The sequence below is a fragment of the Muntiacus reevesi genome, chromosome 2 (assembly GCF_963930625.1).
Source record: "Muntiacus reevesi chromosome 2, mMunRee1.1, whole genome shotgun sequence".
Classification (NCBI taxonomy): domain Eukaryota; kingdom Metazoa; phylum Chordata; class Mammalia; order Artiodactyla; family Cervidae; genus Muntiacus; species Muntiacus reevesi.
In genome coordinates, this window is record NC_089250.1 from 146292317 (window position 1) to 146315393 (window position 23077).

The window sequence follows — 23077 nt, forward strand, 5'->3', positions numbered from 1 at the left end:
ATCTTAAAAAAAAATTCTTTATTTATGAAAATGGATCCTTAAAAATTGAAAGTTTAAATACTTCGAATATACATTCACAACAAGAAATTGTGGACTAGATTATAAAAGTAAGGTCACTAAAGCATCAGTTTTTTCATAAATTTCCAGCCAACAGTTTCTTACTAATTTGTCTGAATATTTTCTCTGAGGAACACCCTCAGAAAGGATACATTATCAGATTATGTTATGATACCAGCACCCTGTGCTTCAAAAGTCTGAATACGCATGCTATCATTTCTAAAATAATACATGAATTATCATAATTTCTCTTATTCAAATAGTCAATATGAAAAAGTCCCAGTGAAGAGAATGAGGAGGTATACAAAGAACAAAATTAAAGATGGTTAAAATTTAAGATGCATCAACTGTAAAACTCACCCATATTACATGCCACTAAAAAAGGGCCAGGAGGGGTGCCCAAGAAAAGTCAGTCTTGTAAAAAAGCTAGGATTATCAAAGGACTATATCCATAGTACAAGGAAAAAAGAGAACTAAATCTGCAATATAGAAGAAACATACAAGGACATTTACGCATCTTGACCCTGACACCAAGTCCAAGAAACAGGAAAAAACTCCCCCTGAGAATCTGAACAACAAATCTGGTAGGTTTGTGGTTTAAATTTACCCTCTAGCATGGTTAATGCTGCCCCTATGTGACTGACAGAAATGAAATTCTCTCTAAAAGAACTCAACTTAATTCTAGGTGGTGTATTGCTAGATGCAGCCCAAATTCAGAGATGTCTAAATGTGAAAAAATATATATCTTAAAAAGTGATAAACAAGGACTAATAAGAGTAGCGATTATGCTATCTTTCCCCAAAGATTTCAAAGCATACTTTTAAGGAGAATCTCTTTAAAAGACATTAAAATTCCCTTCACCTTCAAACTCAAATGAAGAAACTGCAGTAATGAGAGCAGAATGGTGGGGAATAAGAAAGAGGACTAACAAACAAAGAATACATAAATTAAAGGAGAAACCGGGAACCATGGCAGTACTTCTGAAAATTACTGTTCAAAAATGTCAGTCTAAAAACAAGTTTTTTCCAATCTTTTTTTCCTACTTTCCCCTAAATTCTTTACTTTTTCTCCCCAATTTTTAAAAGTAAAAACCAATGTATAGAAGATAATTTATAAAATACAACAAAATATTAAGGTTGAATTCTGTGGAATAAAAATTAGAGAAGAAAATATATTTATCCATGTTATCATTAGGCCAAATTAACAAGTGTGCTGACTGTGCCCATAATGGAAAACAGAGGTCAAAATCTAGAACTTAAAATAAAAGCAAATGACAAAACTGATTTTGGCTTCTCACCTAAAAGACAGCAGGCTCTAGTGATAAAAGGCATTCTGAACAGCTCCAGAACACGAGGGATCAATCATTACAATGAAAGAAGAACGTATTTTTTTTTCCCCTTGCATTACACATCCTAGGGTACCTATATTTTTCCAAATATACTCCTTTGACTATGCTAAACAACAATAATTTTATTTATAAGATTTTAAATAAGCAAGTTTAGTTTCTCAAGTCTCATTTCCCCTCCAACTTTATTGAGGTATAATTTACTTCAAGTGAAATTCACCCATTTTAAGTGTGAAGATTGGTGAGTTTTGGCAACTGTATACATCCATGTAACAACTACCACAATCAACCCAAAATATTTCTTCATGTCCTTTTGCAATACTCTCCCCAACCAATGGCCACAAAATACCAATGACCTATGCTGTCACTAGTTTTCATGTAGATGAAATCAAACACCATGTAGTCTATATCTGGTTATTTTTCTTAACACAATAGTTCTGAGACTCATACATGTTATTACATGTATCAAAAATTAGTTCCTTTATTCCAGAGTAGTATTCCATTGTATGGATATACCACAATTTATTTACCTATTCAATTACTGGATATTTTGAGTTGTTCCCAGTTTTTGGCTATTGTAAATAATGATACTATGAACACTCACATACAAATCTGTATGGACATAATGCTTTCATTTCTCTTGGAGTAAATACCCAAAAGTGGAAATATTAGTCCATTTAATAAGTGTATGTTTAACTTTAAAAGACATTGCCAAAATGTTTTTATTTTGCATTCTCATCAACAATGCTTGAGAGTTCCAGCTGCTCCACACTGTCAGTGTTTAGTCATTCTAGTCGGTCTGCAGTGATACATAACTGTAGTTTTAATTTGTATTTCCCTAATGGTGTTAGTGGTAAAGAAACTGCCTGCCAATGCAGGAGACAAGAGAAACAGATTCAATCTCTGGGTCAGAAAGATCCCCTGGAGGATGGCATAGCAACACACTCCAGTATTCTTGCCTGGAGAAGCCCATGGATAGAGGAGCCTAGCAGGCTACAGTCCATAGGGTTGCAGAGTCAGACACAACTGAAGTGACTGAGCACGCAATGACAAATGATGCAGAGCATCTTTTCAAATGTTTACTGGTCATGTCTTTTTGTGTGAAGAATCATTTATAAACTGGGGTATTTGTGTTATAAGAATTCTTCAGGTATTTTGGATATAAGTTCTTTATCAGATATATATGTATTGAGAATATTTTCTCTCAGTCTATGGCTTACCTTTTTATTTTCTTAATGCTGTCTTCTTAAAAGCAGAGGTTTTTCTTTAACTTATGATGAAGTCCAATTTATCAATTTATCTTCCATATTTTTATTTTTTATGTATTTAAAGAGAAATCTATACCTAATTCAAAGTCACAATCATTTTCACCTACACTTTACTTTAAACTTTTATATTTAGGTCTATGATCATTTCTGTTTTTTTTTTTTAATATATATACTATTGAGGCAAAGGTTGAGATTCACTTTTTTTCTTTATGAATGTTTAGTTGTTTCAGCACATCTGTTAAACAGATTAACCGTTGACTTACCATGGCGTCATTACTGAAAATCAACTGACTGTATGTGTGGGTCTACTAGGTTTCATGATCTCTCTCTATATATCTATCCTTACACTAATAACACTGTCTCGATTACTATATGTTTACATAAGGCTCAAGTATAATTTTTGATGATTTAACTCTACTAACAATCCTTTTCTATTACTTATTAGAGAAATATTTCATAGATATAAAAATAATCACATATACCAACATTCTGAATATAAGAATCATTTCATTCCAAAGTAGAAACTTTATTCATTTATTTCTAAAGATAGCAAAGGAGAATAAAAGCTAACTGATTTCATTTATAGGTTCCATTCAATTCAAATGCACTTGTTCATTACCTATTCAGACAGTAAAAGAATTGCCTCATGGATCCCTAGAAATAATCTAAAAGAATACTCCAGGCTTTATAGTGTCCTCTGACTACAGATCTTTCTTTAACCAACCAATTCTAACATATGTTTTACCATGGGGGGCAGGGGGGAACTACTAATTACTTCCCAAGAACTTTGACTGCATCTAGAAATATAGTTCTTCTTAAATCTATCAATAACCACTATACAAGCCTGACAAATATTACCAGCATCCATGATAATATGTACCATAAAAACTGTTCAATAAAAACTGCAAGCTTCTAGCTAGAGCTAGAAGGAAAGAAAATATACAAACCTGAAGAGGCAGTCCTCTCATAATTTTCACATTTAAAGAAACCTCAAAATTCCAGTGATGCCATGAGAGGTCTAAAAATAATACAGAATTATTTATACCCATGGCTGCTCTTTTTAACTAATAATGAGGCTTTATAAAATAGCAGTAAAATGGGCCAACTTTATTTTGCTCACAATCAATACATGACCAGATTAAAATAAATTATAAACACAAGACTCTGAAACTACTTCAAAATTTCTACTAGAAAAAAAATTAAGAACTTCAAGAAAATCAAAATTTAAATTGCACTGTATTTTTAAAGATTTTTTTTTTTTTTTTTGAGGGGATCTGTGTCCTGTTTGATCAAAGGGGATGTTTCTCTGGAATTAACCAGGTCAAGTTATGCTTGAAGGTTAGAAATGAGATCGTTAACAGGATGGAGCTATTAACTTGCATGTCACCTATGACAGTGGTCATAAAAAGAATATCAATAATAATTCAAATTCTGAAACATAAGAGAAAAGACTATAAAGACAATTAAAAAACCCTACAGAACTATTTTATATCGCAAAATAAAGATGAATGGGGGATTCCACCTGAAATTATTTTTGTCTACAAGTGACCAGAAAGAAAAAAAATCACAGATTACTTTTCAATCTTTCACACCATTTTCTAAAGGTACAAATTATTTTCGAATGCACTTGAATTTTTAAATTTCACTCAATTCAATGTAAAACTCTTTGGTAAGACACTTCAGTTTGCTTCCAATCTTCATAAACACTTTCCACTGAAAAACAAAGAGAGTTTACCACAAGGTAAACAGGGTGCTTATCTCTCACTTAATTTCTATGCAGATTATCCGCCCTCAATGCAGTCTTTCCAAATAGCAACTGTAACTTTACAGCAGATTACATGTGAAACAGTAGCAATGTAAACTTTCCGCTGAATTTCTTTCAATCTCTCCCCCATCTCTACTCAGACTGGTAGCACTGCTTATTAATCTTCCAATTCACTCAGATGACTAGAACATCTCTTCACTGAGAAAAATGAGGAGAAAAGAATAATAAACTCACTTACCCTTCCTTAGACATTCTCAAAGATCTACTTCCTCTGGAAGAGAATACAGGATCAACAAACAAGCTTCACTGATCTCTTGAGAACTGTAGCTCATTTGTTAAAGCACAGAGAACTCAGACCCTGAGAGGCCCAACAAATTCGGGCAAGATGCCGAACCCTAAGCAGGCAATATCTCAGAGACCAATATCCTCAGCTTTAAATACTTAAAACCAAAGAATAATAGGAAAAAATTGAAGAGCAGGAAAAATAACTGATGGTCTAAACTGTGTAAGACAGGCCAGTTTAGGCAGGAGACTATCCAAATGGCAAGTTCCCGTAAGAGACAGGAATCGTTACTGGCAAACACACAGAAAAAGCAAATTTACCCCCTAATGAGGCCCGCCAACAGTACGCAAACAATGTGAGTTTCACAGAATGGAGCGGCCCTAGTCAGTTCAAATCATTTAGTTTACTCTCGGAGGAAAAAAAACATAATACACAGTATTATGTTTTAATTATCAATTTAGTTATTTCCTCCCTTAAAAAATGAACAATGCAAACTACAAGAAAAACAAGTATTTATGTGCCGATCATATTACAGGAGTAACCTAAAGTATTTCCACACTGTGGTCTCTTTTCTGATCATTAACTACTTTTAAGAAAAACATCTGTGTTCACAAATATTTTACTCATATACTTGAAAATGTCAGCCCATGTGAAAAGAAATTTACAGATCTTTGGCATGTGGAGGATATACCAGAACATTCTAAAGGTTAATTCCAAATCTCAGAGCAAGTTGCAGTTTGAAAGAAAAACATTTGCAACATTCCTGCCTCCTGACCAATATAATGCATAGGGATTATGCAACAGGGGAAGAAATAAACAAGTGTGCTAAAGTCTAAGAACATTGATAAGGCAAATAAATCCTCCTACTGATGGTTTGATCTAAAAATAAGATATACATACCTTAAAGAAATACTAGTTGGATTTAAATTTTAAAAAGCTTTTATCTTTAAACAGTTACCCAACTATCTTACCATAAAGATTTCTATTAGTTACTATAAAATGTTTAAATAGTCACCAAGTAACTGAAACCACTACCAAATACTACAAATTCAAACTAAAATTATTTTCAGTTTATTTAGAAAAGCAGTATGGTGAAAGAGAATGAGCACCACAGCAACTAGGTTTAAATTCAGCTTTCTGGCTGAATAAGTTAATTAACCTAAGCCTGAGATTTTTCATCTATAGAAGACAGATAACATCTGTCTGTCATTTGTAAGCACTCAAAGAACCATTGGAACTTGAGGGGTAACAGGGAAAGCATTATCTCACCAAAATATCTCTTGGGAGATACACTGTAAAAATCCAATTCTCAAATTACACATGAATATGAAGGACTTTCACTATCCTCAAACCAAATTCCATAAATACAAGAATACAAACTGAATATGGAAAAATGATCTAATCCTTAAGAGTGCCAACTTCCCATGGCTTCCCTGGATTTCCAGCTTGTGGCATCACAGCTCAGTGTGGTGGAAATAAATGTAATTACTATTTTAAGACTTTTGACTTGTAAAGAGAAAGGAAAACAAACATCTCACTTGAACAGAAGATATACACACTTATATGAGTTTCCCATGCAAAAGAAACTGCATTGTCTAGCTATTTCAAACTCAGTTCATATATTTAAGAAATGTTTACTAAATGTCTACCTGCCAGTACCTAGTACCAGTAATACAAAGACAAACATGACAGTTCTTGATTTTAAGGAATCTCTAATGGAGGAGGTCCATCAAAAACATTAAAAAGTTGTATGTAATTGTAGTATTAGACATATACACAACAGAGAGGTGCACTTTCCTGTCTTATTGAAAGACAGAATGCCCAAACTGTTGTTGTCAAACTGACACTATACTAAGCACTTTTATAGTTATTATCTCATTTAATCTCAAGTAACTCTATGAGGTAGAAATGATTCATATTTCATAGATGAGAGAACAAAGTTTATAGCATTAAATACTGTGATTCTAAAGAAATTAAAATGAAATAATCCAAAATACTAACCCAAGGCCCAGGTTCCTAACCACCACACTAAAAAGGATTAGCAACTGTTAATCAGATTAAGAGGAAAAGAGGGGTGGAGAACATTCCAACAGAAGAGAAATTATGAATGAAAAGCAGAGTGACACAGATATTATGGTGTGTGGGAAAAAATTAGATGCAATTCAGCATTGACAGAATACAAGAATTTGAGGAAGGGAGCTGCTCAAGATGAAAGTGGAAAGCAAAAGATTAGTCCTCACAGGGTCTTAAATACTATGTTAACAGGCTTAGGATTTATCCTATAGCATTCTGGATATGATGCCACTCAAAGGTCTTAAGCTGGGTGATAAACATGATTTACAAAACAGATCTGAAGATGACAAGGCTAAAAACAGGCAGACATAAGCGGGGTTATGGTTATTTTGCAATGCATGACAGTGATGACCAGAGCCTGGACTAGCACCATCAGGAATGAAAAGAACAGGCCAGAATCTAGAAAGATTAGGAGGCTGTATTAAAGTGCACACACGCTCACATGTTTAAACGCATTGAAAGAGGACTAGAAGAATGCTCTCCAAACTACTGACATTGTTTACCTATGACAAAGAGGAGTGGGGGTGAAAATGTCAATGAAGGGGAACTTTCATACTTTATGTATTTCTGAATTCCTGAATATTGCACAATAAGAATTTAATTATGTATTACCTAAATAATTTCAAGCACTTTTAAAAAATAATTACAAGATTAAAATTTGGGATTGATAACTGTATTACTCTCTATTTCTTGGATTTATGGTAGTCACACTCACAGATGGTTTGACTTCCTAATGAGAATAGTAACAATTACAATTATTTTTAAAACACTTTGAAAAGGGAAGTGGTTGGAAACAAAGATAGGAATGTACTTCAGATCGTTTTGATTCTTAAACCAAAATTCATTAAGATTTAAATGTTTGAGGGACGTTGCTGGTGGTACAGTGGATAAGAATCTGCTTGCCAATGTGGGGGACACGGGTTTGATCCCTGGGCCAGGAAGATTCCACACGCTGTGCAACAATTAAGCCTGTATGCCACAACTCCTGAGCCAGTGTTCCTCAATAAGAGAAGCCACCGTAATGAGGAGCCCATGCACTGCAATTAGAGAGGCAATGAAGATGCAGCACAACCAAAAATAAAATTAATTTTTTAAAAACCTAAGAAAGGGACTTCTTTTATAGAAAAGTATTTAAATGTTTAATATATAACTGGAAATTATATTTTTTAAAAAGTTAACAGTATATTTGAAAAAAGATTCCAAAATGAAATGCTGAAGAAAGTAAAAATTAATTAAAATAAAAAATGTGAAGAACAAATTCAGGTCAGACCCAACCAAAAACAGAATTAGTGAACTGGAAGGTAGGTCAGGAAAAGCATTCCAGAATGTGATACAGAGACAAAAAAGAATGAAAAATACAAAAGAAAGGATATGAGAAGGGAGGAAAACAGTGCCAAAGTCTAACATACACTTATCAGAGTTCTCTCTCCAAAGAGAACAGAGCAAGGACAACATATGAAAAGATAACAGCTGAAAATTTATAAACCAATTAAAGGCAAGCATAGAATGAAAATTCACATATAACTCTGCAGTCAACCCTCTATTTCCTTGGTTCTGCAAACTAGGAATAGAAAGGAATCTCAAACTAAGATCAGAAAGGAACTGCCTCAAACTGATAAAGGGCAGCTGTGAAAAACCTACAGCTACCATCATACTTAATCATTAAAGACTGCAACCTTTCTTCCTAATTTAACAATTGGAAGAGTATTGGAAACAGAACTCTTTCAGCAAACAGAACTAAGACAACTGGATATTCACATGCAAAAGAAAGAATTAAAAAAAAAAAAAAAAAGAAAGAATTTAAACCCTCATCTTGCACCATATACAAAGTTAGCTCAAAATGTATATAAAACCTAAACATAAAATTATAGAACTCTCAGAAGAAAATACAGGTATAAATCTTTGTCCATAGATTAGCAATGATTTCTTAAACATGAAAACAAAAGCATGAGAAACAGAAATCATATACAGATTGAACTTCATTAGTAAAAACATTTGTCCTTCAAACGACACTACCAAGAAAGTGAAAAGACAACTCACAGAATGAGAGAAAATATCTGAAGATCATATACCAGACAAAGGTTTAATATCTAGAAAAATGAATAACTTACACAAGTCAACAATAAAAAGACAAACTCAGTTAAGAAATGGGCAAAGGATCTGAAGAGATATTTCCTGAAAGAAGTTCTATAAATGGTCAATAAGAACATAAAAGATGCTTAACGCCATTAATCATAAGGGAAATGCAAATCAAAACCAGAATACCACCACATAAACACCAGGACGGATACAGTAATTTTTAAAAACCCACTGACAATAATTAGTGTTCTTTTGAGAATGTAGAGAAATTGGAAGCCCCATACACTGCTGAAGGGAATGTAAAAAGATGCATTTGCATGGCCAAAGTTTGATGATTCTTCAATAAATTAAACAAAAAGTTACCATATGACTCAGCAAATTCCACTGCTATATATATAACCCCAACATTGAAAACATGTCCACACAAGATGTACACACTAATGTTTACAGTAGCATTATTCATACCAGCCAAATGTAGAAACAATCCAAGTATTAAGCAACAGATGAATATATAAACAAAATGTAGTATATTCATACAATGCAATATTATTCAGCCATTAAAGGAATTAAGTATTGACTCATGCTAAAGAATGGATGAATCCTGAAAACATCACGTGAAAAGACAGGAAAAAAGCCACATATTTTATGATTCCATTTATATGAAATGTCCAGAATAGGCAATTCTATAGACAGAAAGCAGGTAAGAGACTGACAGGACTGGGAAGAGAAGAGAATGAGGAGTAACTACTAACATGTGTAGACTTTCTTGTGAGGGTGATGAAAATGTTCTGCAATTAGAGAATGGAGATGCTTACACAACTCCCAATATACTAATATACTGAATTGTATATTACTATTTTATGTTTTATGAATTAATCTCAATAAATCTGTTTTTTTAAAAATCTGTATTAAGACAGATCAATAAGAATAAGAGACAACTCAATTAGCAAATGAATGGAATAGTCAAGTCACAAGACAGAATCCAAATGGCTAGTTAACATATGAAAATGGTGTTCAACCTAATAATTCACCAGAAAAATACAAATTAAAACCAAACTGATATGTCACTACATAACCAACAAAATTACTTTGAAATTAGACATACTACTGAAGAGATTGATATTAAAATGTTGGTTACACTGCTTTCACACATTGCAGGTAAAACTGTAAATCAGAGTAACCATTTGGGAAATTTATTTTTCCTCTGTACTAAAGCGAAATGTATGCTTTACACGTTGGCCCAGAATACTACTCCTTGCTATTCTTTTATTTTTTCAAGATTTAAATACAGTAAAATCAAACTTTTGGGGTGTACCATGTGATTCCATCACACCCTCAAAACTCTCCTGATTTCCTCCTGTAGTCACACTCCTCCTCCTCTGACAACTCCAAGAATCCACTTATCAATTCTCCATCACTAAGTGTGCTCAGTCACTTCACTCGTGTCTGACTCTCTGCAACCCCACGGACTGTAGCCCACCGGGCTCCTTTGTCCATGGGATTCGCCACACAAGAACACCGGAGTGGGTTGCCGTGCCCTCCTCAAGGGGGATCTTCCTGACCCAGGGATTGAACCTGCGTCTCCTGCATTGCAGGCAGATTCTTCACCACTGAGCCACTGGAGAAGCCCCTCCATCACTCTAGTTTTGTCCTTGAGAGTACCAGTGTGGAACTTCTTAAGACTGGCTTCTTCGACCCAGAATTGTCTTTGAGGGTTAAGGTGCTGTGTCTTATTGATAGTGTGGTTCCTTTTTCCTGAGTTATATTTCATTGTATTTTATTTAGGATGTACTGCATTTTATTTAAGCATTCACTCACTAAAGGGTATTTGGGTTGTCTCCTGTTTGAGGCAAAACCAGTCAATCCTAAAGGAAATCAACCCTTAATATTCATTGGAAGGACTGACGCTGAAGCTCCATTACTTTGGCTGCCTGATGCGAAGAGCTGACTTACTGGGAAAGGCCCTGATGCTGGGAAGATTGCAGGAAAAAGAAGCAGGCAACAGAGGATGAAATGGTTAGATAGCATCACTGACTCAATGGACATGAGTTTGAGCAAATTCCAGGAGACAGTGAAGGACAGGGAAGCCTGGCATGCTGCAGTCCATTGGGCTGCAAAGAGTTAGACACGACTTAGTGATGGAGTAACAACAGACTAATATACTCTACACATTATTCGTGCAGTTTTCTTGTGTGAGCATAAAGTTTTCATTTATCTAGTACAAATATCTAGGAGTAAGATCTCTGGGTCATTAGCAAAATGTCTCTAACTTTATAAGAAACTACCAAACTGTCCTGCAGAGAAGCTGGAGCATTTTGCCTTTCTACCAACAATGAAACAGAATTCTGAATGCTCCACATTCCTATCAACATTTGGTACTGTCAGTATTTTTTATTTTAGCCATTGTAATAGGTTTATACAATGTGGTTTTAATTGGCATTCCCCATTCCCTAAAAGCACATTCCCAAGATGGCTGGTGATGTTACGAATGTCTTTTTATGCCCTCCATATGTCCTCTGCAGTGATGTGTCGGTCTTTTGCCCATTTCTTCATTGAGTTGTTCTTATATTGTTGAATTTTAAAAGTTCTTCATATATTCTGAATACAAGTCCTTAATCAGATGTGTGATTTACAAATATTTTCTAAGTTGGTAGCTAAAAACTGAAAAAAGTCGAAAGCTCCAAAATGAAGAAACAAACTGTGGTATAATCATACAATGGAATGCCAGATAGTAATAAAGAAGAACAAATTACTGACACGCACAACAACATGGCTGAATCTCTCAGACATTATGCTGAATAAAAGAAGCCATATCCAAAAGAATCCTTGAGAGAGTTCCCTGGCCTCATGGTTAGGGTTCTGGCTTTCACTGCTGGACAGTCCCTGATCAGGGAACTGGGATCCTGCAAGCTGCAAGGCATGACCAAATATCATTTTATAAATATATTGGTTTGGCCAAAAAGTTCATTCAAGTTTTCTTGTAAGATGTTACAGAAAACATACGTATATACACATACACAAAAGAATCCTTGAAGGTGAAATAAACTATCTAAATATGAATAACATTTCCTCAGCCAAAGTTTCTTACTATAGGATTTCATTAAATCAAAGATCTGCTATGTTTTGTTCTCTCTCTTCCTTGCCACTGCCATGACCACCACTACTTTCCTTTTTTAATTTACTTTTTGTTTGGGGAAAAGGCACAGAGGGAATGGTGACAGAGAAACTGAGAATGTTTTAGGATCTAGTATCTTCTTTTGAATAATAAAGTTTAGAGAATTTGTATTCCATAAAGCATCACTGCACATTTTAAAGAGAACTTATATCTAGAACACACAATACCCATGATACAAGAAGTTATGTCACTGAGAGAATTTTATAAATTAAACTTGTTATGTTGAGATAACTATAGATACACAAGCAACAGTGATAAATAATATAGAGAGATTTCTATACTCTTCATCCCCAATGGGAACATCTTGTATAAATATAATATCACAACCAGAAAACTGACACTGATACAACTCACCAACCTTATTCAAATTTCACCAGTTTTATATGTACCCATTTGTGTCTGTGTAGATTCATGTAATCACCACTAGAGTCAAGATACAAAATAGTTCCATCACAAGGATTCCTTGTGCTACTTTTTATAGCAACACCCATCTCCCTCCACCCAAGCCAATCCCTAACATCAAACCACTACTCTTTCCCCAATCTCCATAATTTTACCATTTCAGGCATGCTATGGAGTAATGCAGTAAGTAATTTTGTGAGATTTGCTTTATTAACTCAGCATAGTTTTCTTGAGCTGCATTAAAGTTGGTGCATCAATAGTTCATTCCTTGTTACTGCTGATAGTATTCCATCACTTAAATGTTCAAAGTCTTACCAATACCTGAGTCCTCATTTGTCATTCCTTAGGAATATGAAACACTAGCCAAAGCATTAGAATGATATACTAACAAAAAAATTAATATAGTTCTGATATTCTACCTCATTCTTCTTACTCTGACAGGACATCTGTACATTATTTAAGGATGGCTTCTTGGCATTTCTGAGAACCTTATTTCCATTTGACTTTCAATCTACAATATGGCTACTGAAATTTTAACAATTCATCCACTTCAATATTAGAAACTATACTAAAATGGCAAGTTAACTCAAAATGATACAAAATGGTAAGTAATGATAGATAAGTGTCTCTATAAGAAACTACCAAACTGTTCTGCAGAGTAGCTGGAGCATTTTGCCCTTCTACCAACAATGAAACAGAGTTCTAAATACTCCACATTCTTATCAACATTTGGTATTGCCAGTATTTTTAATTTTAGCCACTGTAATTTGTATATACAACATGGTTTTAATTGGAATTCCCTATTCCCTAAAACAGGCTTCTCTGGTGGCTCAGAGATTAAAGCGTCTGCCTGCAATGCGGGAGACCTAGGTTCGATCCCTGGGTCAGGAAGATCTCCTGGAGAAGGAAATAGCAATCCACTCCAGTATTCCTGCTTGGAGAACCCCATGGATGGAGGAGCCTGGTAGGCTACAGTCCACGGGGTTGCAAAGAGTCGGACACGACTTAGTGACTTCACTTCTTCCCTAAAAGCACATTCCTAACATGGTTGGTGATGGTATAAAATGGTATCATTTTTATGATACAAAAAGCTGAATGACATTCATGTGATATCTGTAAGTAATTGAGAAAAAAATTAAACCTCACTTACCCGTAGTCCTTGTCTGCATAAAATCTGACACCTGTCTTTAATCTGAGGTTAAAACATTATTAACATCTCTAATTCTACTAATGTGCTAAGCTTTAGGTACTAAAAAATAAATTCCTTTTATTCCTTAGACATATATGATAAACTTATGTTGACTGGAAAATAAATTATTATTCAACAGATCTAAGTAAATACTGATATAAAGGCCAAAATTTCAATTAAAAAAATAATTTCAGACAACTATACAAAGAACTTTAAAGACAAAGTGACTACAATGTCTTTCAAAATAAGACAAAAGTTTGGATAAGCAGAAATTCACAAACCCAGTTACTTATCTAATTTCAGTTTGACAAGATAAAAGCAACTGATGAATTTACAATCTATGTTCACGAAGAGCAAATTTACTTACAAAAATTAATTTGTACTGTAATCATTGAAACTTTAAAAGGATAAAACCAAATACCTGACTTCAGCATCCAGGGTACTGTCAACAGGAAGAGCAGATGAAAATTCTAATAGTTCCACTCCTGGATTTGGTGGACACAAACTGTGACTGGTACTCATTATTATCAAATTCTAGATATTCAACAGGGTACTATTCAAAAGGTAATTGTTTAACCTGCCTCCTTCAAGCCACAATAAGATCTAAACAGCTCAGCCTGTCTTCTGACCATATACAGAAACATATTCCAATGAAGGGTTTGGCCTGATGATTAACCCCAGCATAGACAACTCAACAATCATAATAAGGAAATGGAAGAAGAACACGTCATACATTCTGAAGGCCAGTTTCTTAATAATGACACATGAACGTCATTTCCATATTGTAACTTAGAAGACTAATATTAAGCAAGAAAAAAAGTTGGAAGTTAGGTATTTATTTACTTAATTAAAAATATTTACCTTCTTCCAAAAGGGAATTCTGAAGCATCACATACAAGGTACAATTATGATAAATGATCATCACAGCTTGCCTGATTTAACCAAGGATAAATTACCAATTCCAATAAATGTCTTTAATATAGAGCCCTGAAATAGAATACTCTATAAATTGACTTAGCTAAAAAACTAAATTTCTTTTCAAAGCTTTCTAGTTAAAAATTTTAATTAACAAAAGCAAATACCTGCAAGAGTTCAAGAACCTAATTCTCTACATTAGAAGGAAATTCTGGAATATGCTACAACAGAGATGAATCTTGGTGACATTCATGCTAAGTGAAATAAGCCAGTCACTAACAACAAACACTGGATGATTCTATTTACACGAGGTACTTGCTGCTGCTAAGTCACTTCAGTCGTGTCTGACTCTGTGCAACCCCATAGATGGCAACCCACCAGGCTCCCCCATCCCTGGGATTCTCCAGGCAAGAACACTGGAGTGGGTTGCCATTTCCTTCTCCAATGCATGAAAGTGAAAAGTGAAAGTGAAGTCGCTCAGTTGTGTCCGACTCTTCTCGACCCCATGAACTGTAGCCTACCAGGCTCCTCCATCCATGGGATTTTCCAGGCAAGAGCACTGCAGTGGGGTGCCATTGTCTTCTCCACATGAGGTACTTAGGGTGGTCAAAACCATCAAGACAGAAAGATAATGGTGACTGATTGCCAAGGGTTAGGGTGAGGGGAGATTGGAAAGTTATTGCTCAACAGGTATAAGGTTTTAATTTTACAAAATGAAAAGAGTTGTGGGGATGGACAGTGGTGATGACTACCTAACAATGTGTATATACTTAATACCACTGAACTGTATACTTAAAAACAGTTAAGATGACAAATTTTAGGTCATGTATACTTTATTAAAATAGAAAAAAGCGGAAAAAAGTTTTAAATGACCTAAAAGTTCAAACTGTTCAAGATGCTTTTTCTATTCCTCCTATTATTCTACTATATGAAGAACACAGGGTGTGAGAGCCTGTCTAAAATCTTCCAGGAGGTTATCATTCCAAATGAGTCAGAAGTGCTCTCAAGCTGTGACATATTAAATACAATTAGGATACTTGATGTTTCCTAGATGACCTCTCTTCACTACATGATTCTAAGCCCTTGTTTTCAGTGATGTTACATCATAACCAAATGTATACTTTATGAATATAAAGACTACATAAAAAACTGAATAGAAAGTACAAAACACCTCTCTCTAGATTTTTTCTCTTCCAAATGCATGTTATGCCTTTTATTTTTACACACACACATAAACACTGTTTTACAGTTTAATTCCCACATACATCAAGCAACATGTCTCATTGCTGCAGAGGATCACTAGTACCCACTGACTAATTGAGTCTTCCTATTTTGATGGGAACTAATAGAATCAAATCAATTTGTTACGAAATACTTTGTTTCCTTTCTAATAGATTTGCACCACTAAGTGATCAAAACAGAAAACTTACTGGGGTCTAAAATAAGTTATACTGCCTACAGTGGGATGGACTGAAGATTCCACCTTGTCAAGACAGATTTGTTGTCAGCTTATATGTTCAATTTATGTCATGTTGAGCTCCAGGACTATGTGAAATATAAAAATGCATTAAATGAAACTGATGAGACAGGACAGTTTACACTGCATGAAGCTGTTCAACAAACTCTGGATGATCATTAAAACCCCTTTGTCTAAACCAAATCAAGAATGTAGAAGTAGCTGGTGTTCTCAATGAACATAACAAGCAAACAGAAAAAGCAGAATGAGAGATTTGGAATTTGGAAAAGGCAGTACCCATGTTTTAAACTCAAGAATACAAAAATCAGCACACTTTGTGAGGTTCAGGATTCATCCTTTGCATCCTTCTAAGAATGTGACACTAGTTGGCAGGAAGGTGTGGTTTTCACCTGAAGTGATAAAAATTTGTGTATATCACAAATTAAATGATTCAAATATACAGTTTTTTGCTTTGGGAATTCAGTTTTTAATTTTTCATCTTTTACTAAGTTTCCAAAATTTTGTTCTATAGTACAAGTAGTACTCATAATATTTGTTCTTACATTTTTTTCATAATGTAAACAATGAATTGGAAAAAAAATGCTACCTAGCGACCTAGTATCAGGAAAATATCACCAATCTACTTAAAAATCAACTACTGATACAATAATTAACTTTCAAAATATTCAATATTCAGTATCAATCTTCTTCAAAATATTAATGCTTACTGAACCACCGAAATGTTACCTAATCTGGATTAGCTTTCCTACATAGGAAAGAATGGAACCAGAATAATTCTTTCACCTGTTTTACAAAAACTTATCTGTATAAACTAATTTAACCATCTCAGAAGAAATGAGTAATTGAGTTGTCACAGATTTCCTGGAGTTCCCATGCAATTTTTTTGGCACTACCAGTAAACCAGCATTTCTACTTACTCCTGGCTTTCCCAAGATGGAAGCAGAGATGGTTCTAGTGTGGCCCAAATGTTTCTATCAAGTATAAACTTCTAATTTCTGTCTAAAACCAAATGATTCCTAATTACAATACCTACTTCCAAGTACCTTGGCTACTTAAGGTTCAGGTAGCCATTAAAATTTAGAAACAGCCATTTAACTGAATCTATTAAAAGTGGAAAGTAAACTGAGAATACTTTACACTTTAAACTTTTAAAGGAAAAATGATTTAAAGGAAATTTTAAAGTCTTAATATAAAAAAAATACTGTTAATATCCAGAATTATTTACATTCAAGACTAACACAGTAATCAGTAGACACAATTCTAAAACTCTATTTAAAAATTATAATCAGTTTCTGGCAAATAGTATTAAGAATTGTATTATTAATAACTAAGGCACAATCTTTTAGCAGCTGAAGACTTTCTGCTCTTGAGGACTTTTATTAGTAGATATAAGAAGATATAAGAAGTAGATATAAGAAGCAGTAAAAAGAATTTTTTTTTTTTTTTTAAGCAGCAACAGCAAAGTGGTTAAAAGTCTGGCAATTAGAAGTCTGGACTTTGGACTGGTTTGAACCATGAACTAGCTATGTGATCTAGGGTAAATTACCTAACCACTCTGCACACTAATTTCATAATCTGTAAAATGAAGATATTATATGCCCCTTTATAGAGCTGTTTTGAGAATTAAGCTGATAAAATAGGACTTCCCTGGTGGTCCAGAAGTTAGGAATTCGCCAGTGCAGGGGACACAGGTTTGATCCCTGGTCTTGGAAGGTCCCATATGCCACAGAGCAACTAGGCCCATGTGCCTCTACGACTGAGCCCAAGAGCCCTCGAGTTTGTGCTTAACAAGAAAAGCAACCAAACGACAAGGAAGAGTAGCCCCTGCTTGCCGCAACTAGAGAAAGCCCAGACGCATGGCAACAAAAAGCCAGCGCAGCCAAAAATTAAAAAATAATAAATAAAATAAATAGACTACTTACCGATGATAGGCTTCTCGCCGATACTTTTTCAGGGCATGTTTGTCCATGTTAGCAGGCATATCTGCTGCATTTTGTAACCGATCACTCCAGGAGGTTGTCATTTTGTTTTAATTGTACGCTCAATTCTAGAAAAGAAAAATCAGTAATTTAGCATATTAACACTGTCATTCATATATTGATATCAGATTTTTTTAAAAATTAGTAGAACTGTACATTGCAAACTATCTGATATAACTATCTATTTAAATATATTGAGGGACTTCCCTGGTGGTCCAGTGGTTAAGAGCAGCCTCCCAAATGCAGGAGATGTAGGTTCAATCCTTGGTCAGGACTAAGATCCCACATGCTGCGGGCGCGACTCGGGCCTCACAGTGCAACTGCTGAGCCTGTACGCCACAATGAGGATCCTGCATGCCACAACTGAGACCCAATGCAGACTAAATAAATTAACATTTTGAAAAAATAAAATAAAATGTATTGAATATGGAAATATACTGAAAATTAAACCAACACTTCTAAACTACCTAAATTTAGGAAAATAATTTCATATAGTAATTTCTATCCAGAAAGATCACATGTATCACTTTCAAATAATTAAGCATGACAGTCAGTAATAATTTACTTTAATCCTAGATTCTAGGAAAGGAGTTGAGACCACAAAGATTTGAGAAAATATATAATGTTCAGTTAACATATGTAAAGTTAAAATATGTAAGGTAAGCAATTTTTAAATTCTGATAAAAACAACAAAATCAATCAATGGTAGTACAAATATAAGTCACGTGCATTTGACTTCTAATTAGATTATGCTTTTGTATTTTTCTACAATAAATTATCTTCCAGATAGCATTAAAGACTGAACTAGAAGAAGAAATAAACTAAAAGATTTAATCTCATTAGAATAAACATTTAAAGCCAGGTAAGCAGGTAAATAACTTTACTGTATTTTAACTATAGGCCCTGTTATAGGTTTCATTTCTATTTACAGAAGTTTTCATCTGTAAATAGTTTTAAATAAGGATAAAAAATAATCTTTTAGAGTTCAATCTTTATTAACGTTTTATTAAAGTACCAATAGGGCTTCCCTGGTGGCTCAGAGGGTAAAGCATCTGCCTGCAACGCGGGAGACCTGGGTTCGACCCCTGGGTCAGGAAGATCCCCTGGAGAAGGAAATGGCAACCCTCCAGTACTCTTGCCTAGAAAATCCCATGGACGGAGAAGCCTGGTAGGCTATGAACCATGGGGTCACAAAGAGTCAGACAGGACTGAGCAACTTCACTTTCACCTTTCTTTCTTTCATAGTACCAATACTTGTGAAAACATCTGCATTCTAACTTATTCCCAATTTTGAAAATGCTAACACTGTTTACATTAAGTCAATTTTTAAATAAATCATCTTTGCAGCTTTTGAAAATAATTTATTGAAGTGAAATTCACATAAGAAAACAAACATTTTATAGTGAATAAGTCAGTGGCATTTGGTATGCTCATAGTATAGTTCAACCATCACCTCTACCGAGTTCCAAAATATTTTTATCACTCCAGAGTAAAACCACTTGCTCAGGGATTCCCTGGTGGTCCTATAAGACTCCACATGCCCAACGCAGGGGGCCTGGGTTCATTCCCTGGTCATGGGACTGGATATCCCATATGCCACAACTAAAGATCCCACATGCTACAGGCAACAAAGACATAGATCCCACGTGCCACAGCTAAGACCTGGTGCAGCCAAATAAATATTACCAAAAAATCTTACCTAGCAAGCAGCTTCTCCCCGTCCCCCTACCCCCTGGCCACTACCAATCCCAGTTCTGTCTCTTTGGGTTTATCTATTCTGGATAGAGCATATAAGCAGAATCATGTAATACGTGAGTTTTTGTGTCTGGCTTCCTTCACTTAGCATGTTTTCTAGATTCATCCATGTTGTACCATGTTTCAGATACTTCATTCCTTTTTATGGCTGAATAAGAAATATTTCATTTGTATGTACCACAATTCGCTTATCCATTCATCCATTAATGAACATTTGGATTCTTCTACCTTTTAGTTACTGTGAACAGTACTGCTATGAGCATGTATGAACAATGCATTTACTTGAGTACTAGTTTTCAATTCTTTTGGATGTATATTTAGATCTGTAATGTTCCTGAAGTAATCAAAATTTCCAAACCCTTTAGGTAACTGTGGTACTGGCTAGTACTAGTCAAGGGACTTCCCTGGCAGCCCAGTGGTTAAGACTCCATGCTTCCACTGCAGGGTTCACAGGTTCGATCCCTGATTGGGAAACTAGAATTCTGCATACCACAGGTGTGGCCAAAAAAAAAAAGGATTCTAGTTAAAAACTAGTTTTAAAAACTAGTTAAAAACTGTATTTTAAGACTCTTCTATGCCAAAGCCTTTGACTGTGTGGATCACAATAAACTGTGGAAAATTCTGAAGGAGACGGGAATACCAGACCACCTGACCTGCCTCTTGAGAAACATGTATGCAGGTTAGAAAGCAACAGTTTGAACTGCACATGGAACAACTAACTGGCTCCAAATAGGAAAAGGAGTATGTCAAGGCTGTATATTGTCACCCTGCTTATTTAACTTATATGCAGAGTACATCATGAGAAATGCTGGGCTGGAGGAAGCGGGAGTCAAGATTGCCGGGAGAAATATCAATAACCTCAGATATGCAGATAACGACACCCTTATGGCTGAAAGTGAAGAAGAACTAAAGAGCCTCTTGATGAAAGTGAAAGAAGAGAGTGAAAAAGTTGGCTTATAGCTCAACATTCAGAAAACTAAGATCATGGCATCTGGTCCCATCACTTCATGGCAAACAGATGGGGAAACAGTGAAAATAGTGGCTGACTTAATTTTGGGGGGCTCCAAAATCACTGCAGATGGTGATTGCAGCAATGAAATTCAAAGATGCTTTACTCCTTGGAAGGAAAGTTATGACCAACCTAGACAGCATACTGAAAAGCAGAGACATTACTTTGTCAACAAAGGTCCCCCAAATTAAGGATATGGTGTTTCCAGTACTCAAGTATGGATGTGAGAAGTTGGACTATAAAGAAAGCTGAGCGCCGAAGAATTGATGCTTTTGAACTCTGGTGTTGTAGAAGACTCTTGAGAGTCCCTTGGACTGCAAGGAGATCCACCTAGTCCATCCTAAAGGAGATTAGTCCTGGGTGCTCACTGGAAGGACTGATGCTGAAGCTGATACTCCAATACTTTGGCCACCTGATGCGAAGAGCTGACTCATTTGAAAAGACCCTGATGCTGGGAAAGATTGAGGGCAGGAGGAGAAGGGGACGATAGAAGATGAAATGGTTGGATGGCATCACAGACTCAATGGACATGGGTTTGGGTGTACTCCAGGAGTTGGTGATGGACAGGGAGGCCTGGCGTGCTGCAGTTCATGGGGTCGCAAAGAGTCAGACAAGACTGAGCGACTGAACTGAACTTAAAATATAAAATTAATATGTCATTTTTCAGGTTATTATAACTGAATCTAGATATACTATGAGGGTTTTTGTTTTTAAAAGAATTCATATAGCAAACCCAGATTATTTTGTGAACCACTCCCCCAAAAAAGGCTTAAATTTTGAAAACTAGAGCATTACAATGGAACTTCAATAATATTCCATGTGGGGTGGGTTTGGATATTGAGCAAAAAAAACAGGACTATATTTCACATAAGTTTAAATAAGACTCAGAAATGAAATTTGTATTCTATGATAAATTAAGAGAAATTAGAATAATCATGCCATTAAAGAAAAGCTTCATTTGAGTTCAAGTCCTACTGCGGTTATAGTTCATATAGCATAGAAAATAAATTTTTATTTATTTATTGTTAAGGCCATAAGTGAATTCCAACTTTTAAAAATCTCTAACAGTACTCACAAAAGTCTGCTTCTTTTTATTTTTAAAAAGTTAAGTAGATCAGCAGAGGGTAAACCCTCTAATCTTCACCTGAATATTGATTAGCACGTATGTAGTTTGATTTCCTCAGTGAGGAAACCACACAAGGTCCTAAAAAGAACCAGCTAAAGTGTGTTGAGGAAACAATTTCTGAAACTCACAGACTAGGAATAGTTCCTGCCCCTATCGACTAGAATGGAAAACTTCATCATCATATAGTACTGAGTAGAGCAGTTGGAAGGATTTTGTGTCTGTAGAAGGCCAAAATTATCTGGGCTGCTCTGATCCTGCCTAGCAAAGGTTAAAAGCAAGACCTAAAAAAGATCAAACTGCTTCCAAGTAACTTAGCTATGTCACAAAATAAAAATATGTGTAAGAATACAAAAATATCTATTACTTAACCAAGTAAAATATATACTGTATGGCAATAAAAAATTAGCAGCATTCAAAGAAAAAGGAAAATATGATACACAAAGAGGAGAAAAATCAACTGATGCAAACCCACAAATGACACAGATGGTAGAATATTCAAAGACACTAAGTTGTTGTTATTAGTCTGTGTGGTAAGTTGCTTGATTCCAACTCTTTGCAGTCCTAAGGACTAATAGTCCACCAGGCTCCTCTGTCCATGGGGAGTCTCCAGGCAAAAATACTGGAGTGAGTTGTCATACCTTCCTCCAGGGCACCTTCCTGACCCAGGGATCAAACCCAAGATTCTTATTATTAGTCTAGTAGACTTAAAACGCTAAGTATAGGTATGAAAAAATTTTTTAAAATACACAAATCAAACATCTAGAAGTAATTACAACAATATCTGAGGTGGAAAACATGCTAAATAGATTAATGACAGAGCAGACATTACAGAAAACATTAGTGGAGTTGGAAGACATAGCAATAAAAATTATCCAAATTAAAAGAGATCAGTGACCTGTGCAACATGTTAAAGTATATTCTGATTTCTAATATATGCATAATAGAATCCACAAAAGAGAGAGGACAGAAAAAAAATATTTAAAGAAACAGTGGGTGAAAATTTGCCAAATTTCATGAAAATTGGAAATCTGCAGATCCAAGAAAACTGACCAAACCCCAAGCATATGAGATAAGAAAACTACACCAAGATACATCAAAATCAAATCAAATTATTTAAAAGGAGTGATAGAGAGAAAACATTAAAGAAAAAGCTAGAGAGAGAAGACATCATCAAGAGAAA

General features: G+C 35.0%; 1 protein-coding gene across 2 annotated transcripts in view; it reads right to left on the reverse strand.

The window, feature by feature from the left end:
- NT5C2 (5'-nucleotidase, cytosolic II) overlaps nucleotides 1-23077 on the reverse strand; it is a 101944-nt gene that overhangs the window by 57370 nt on the left and 21497 nt on the right. For both annotated transcript variants that reach the window (XM_065923246.1, XM_065923244.1), the window contains exon 2: nucleotides 17951-18075. In XM_065923246.1, coding sequence (XP_065779318.1) covers nucleotides 17951-18051 — 101 coding nt within the window. In that variant the 5' untranslated portion in view covers nucleotides 18052-18075. The remainder of the gene's footprint in view (nucleotides 1-17950; nucleotides 18076-23077) is intronic.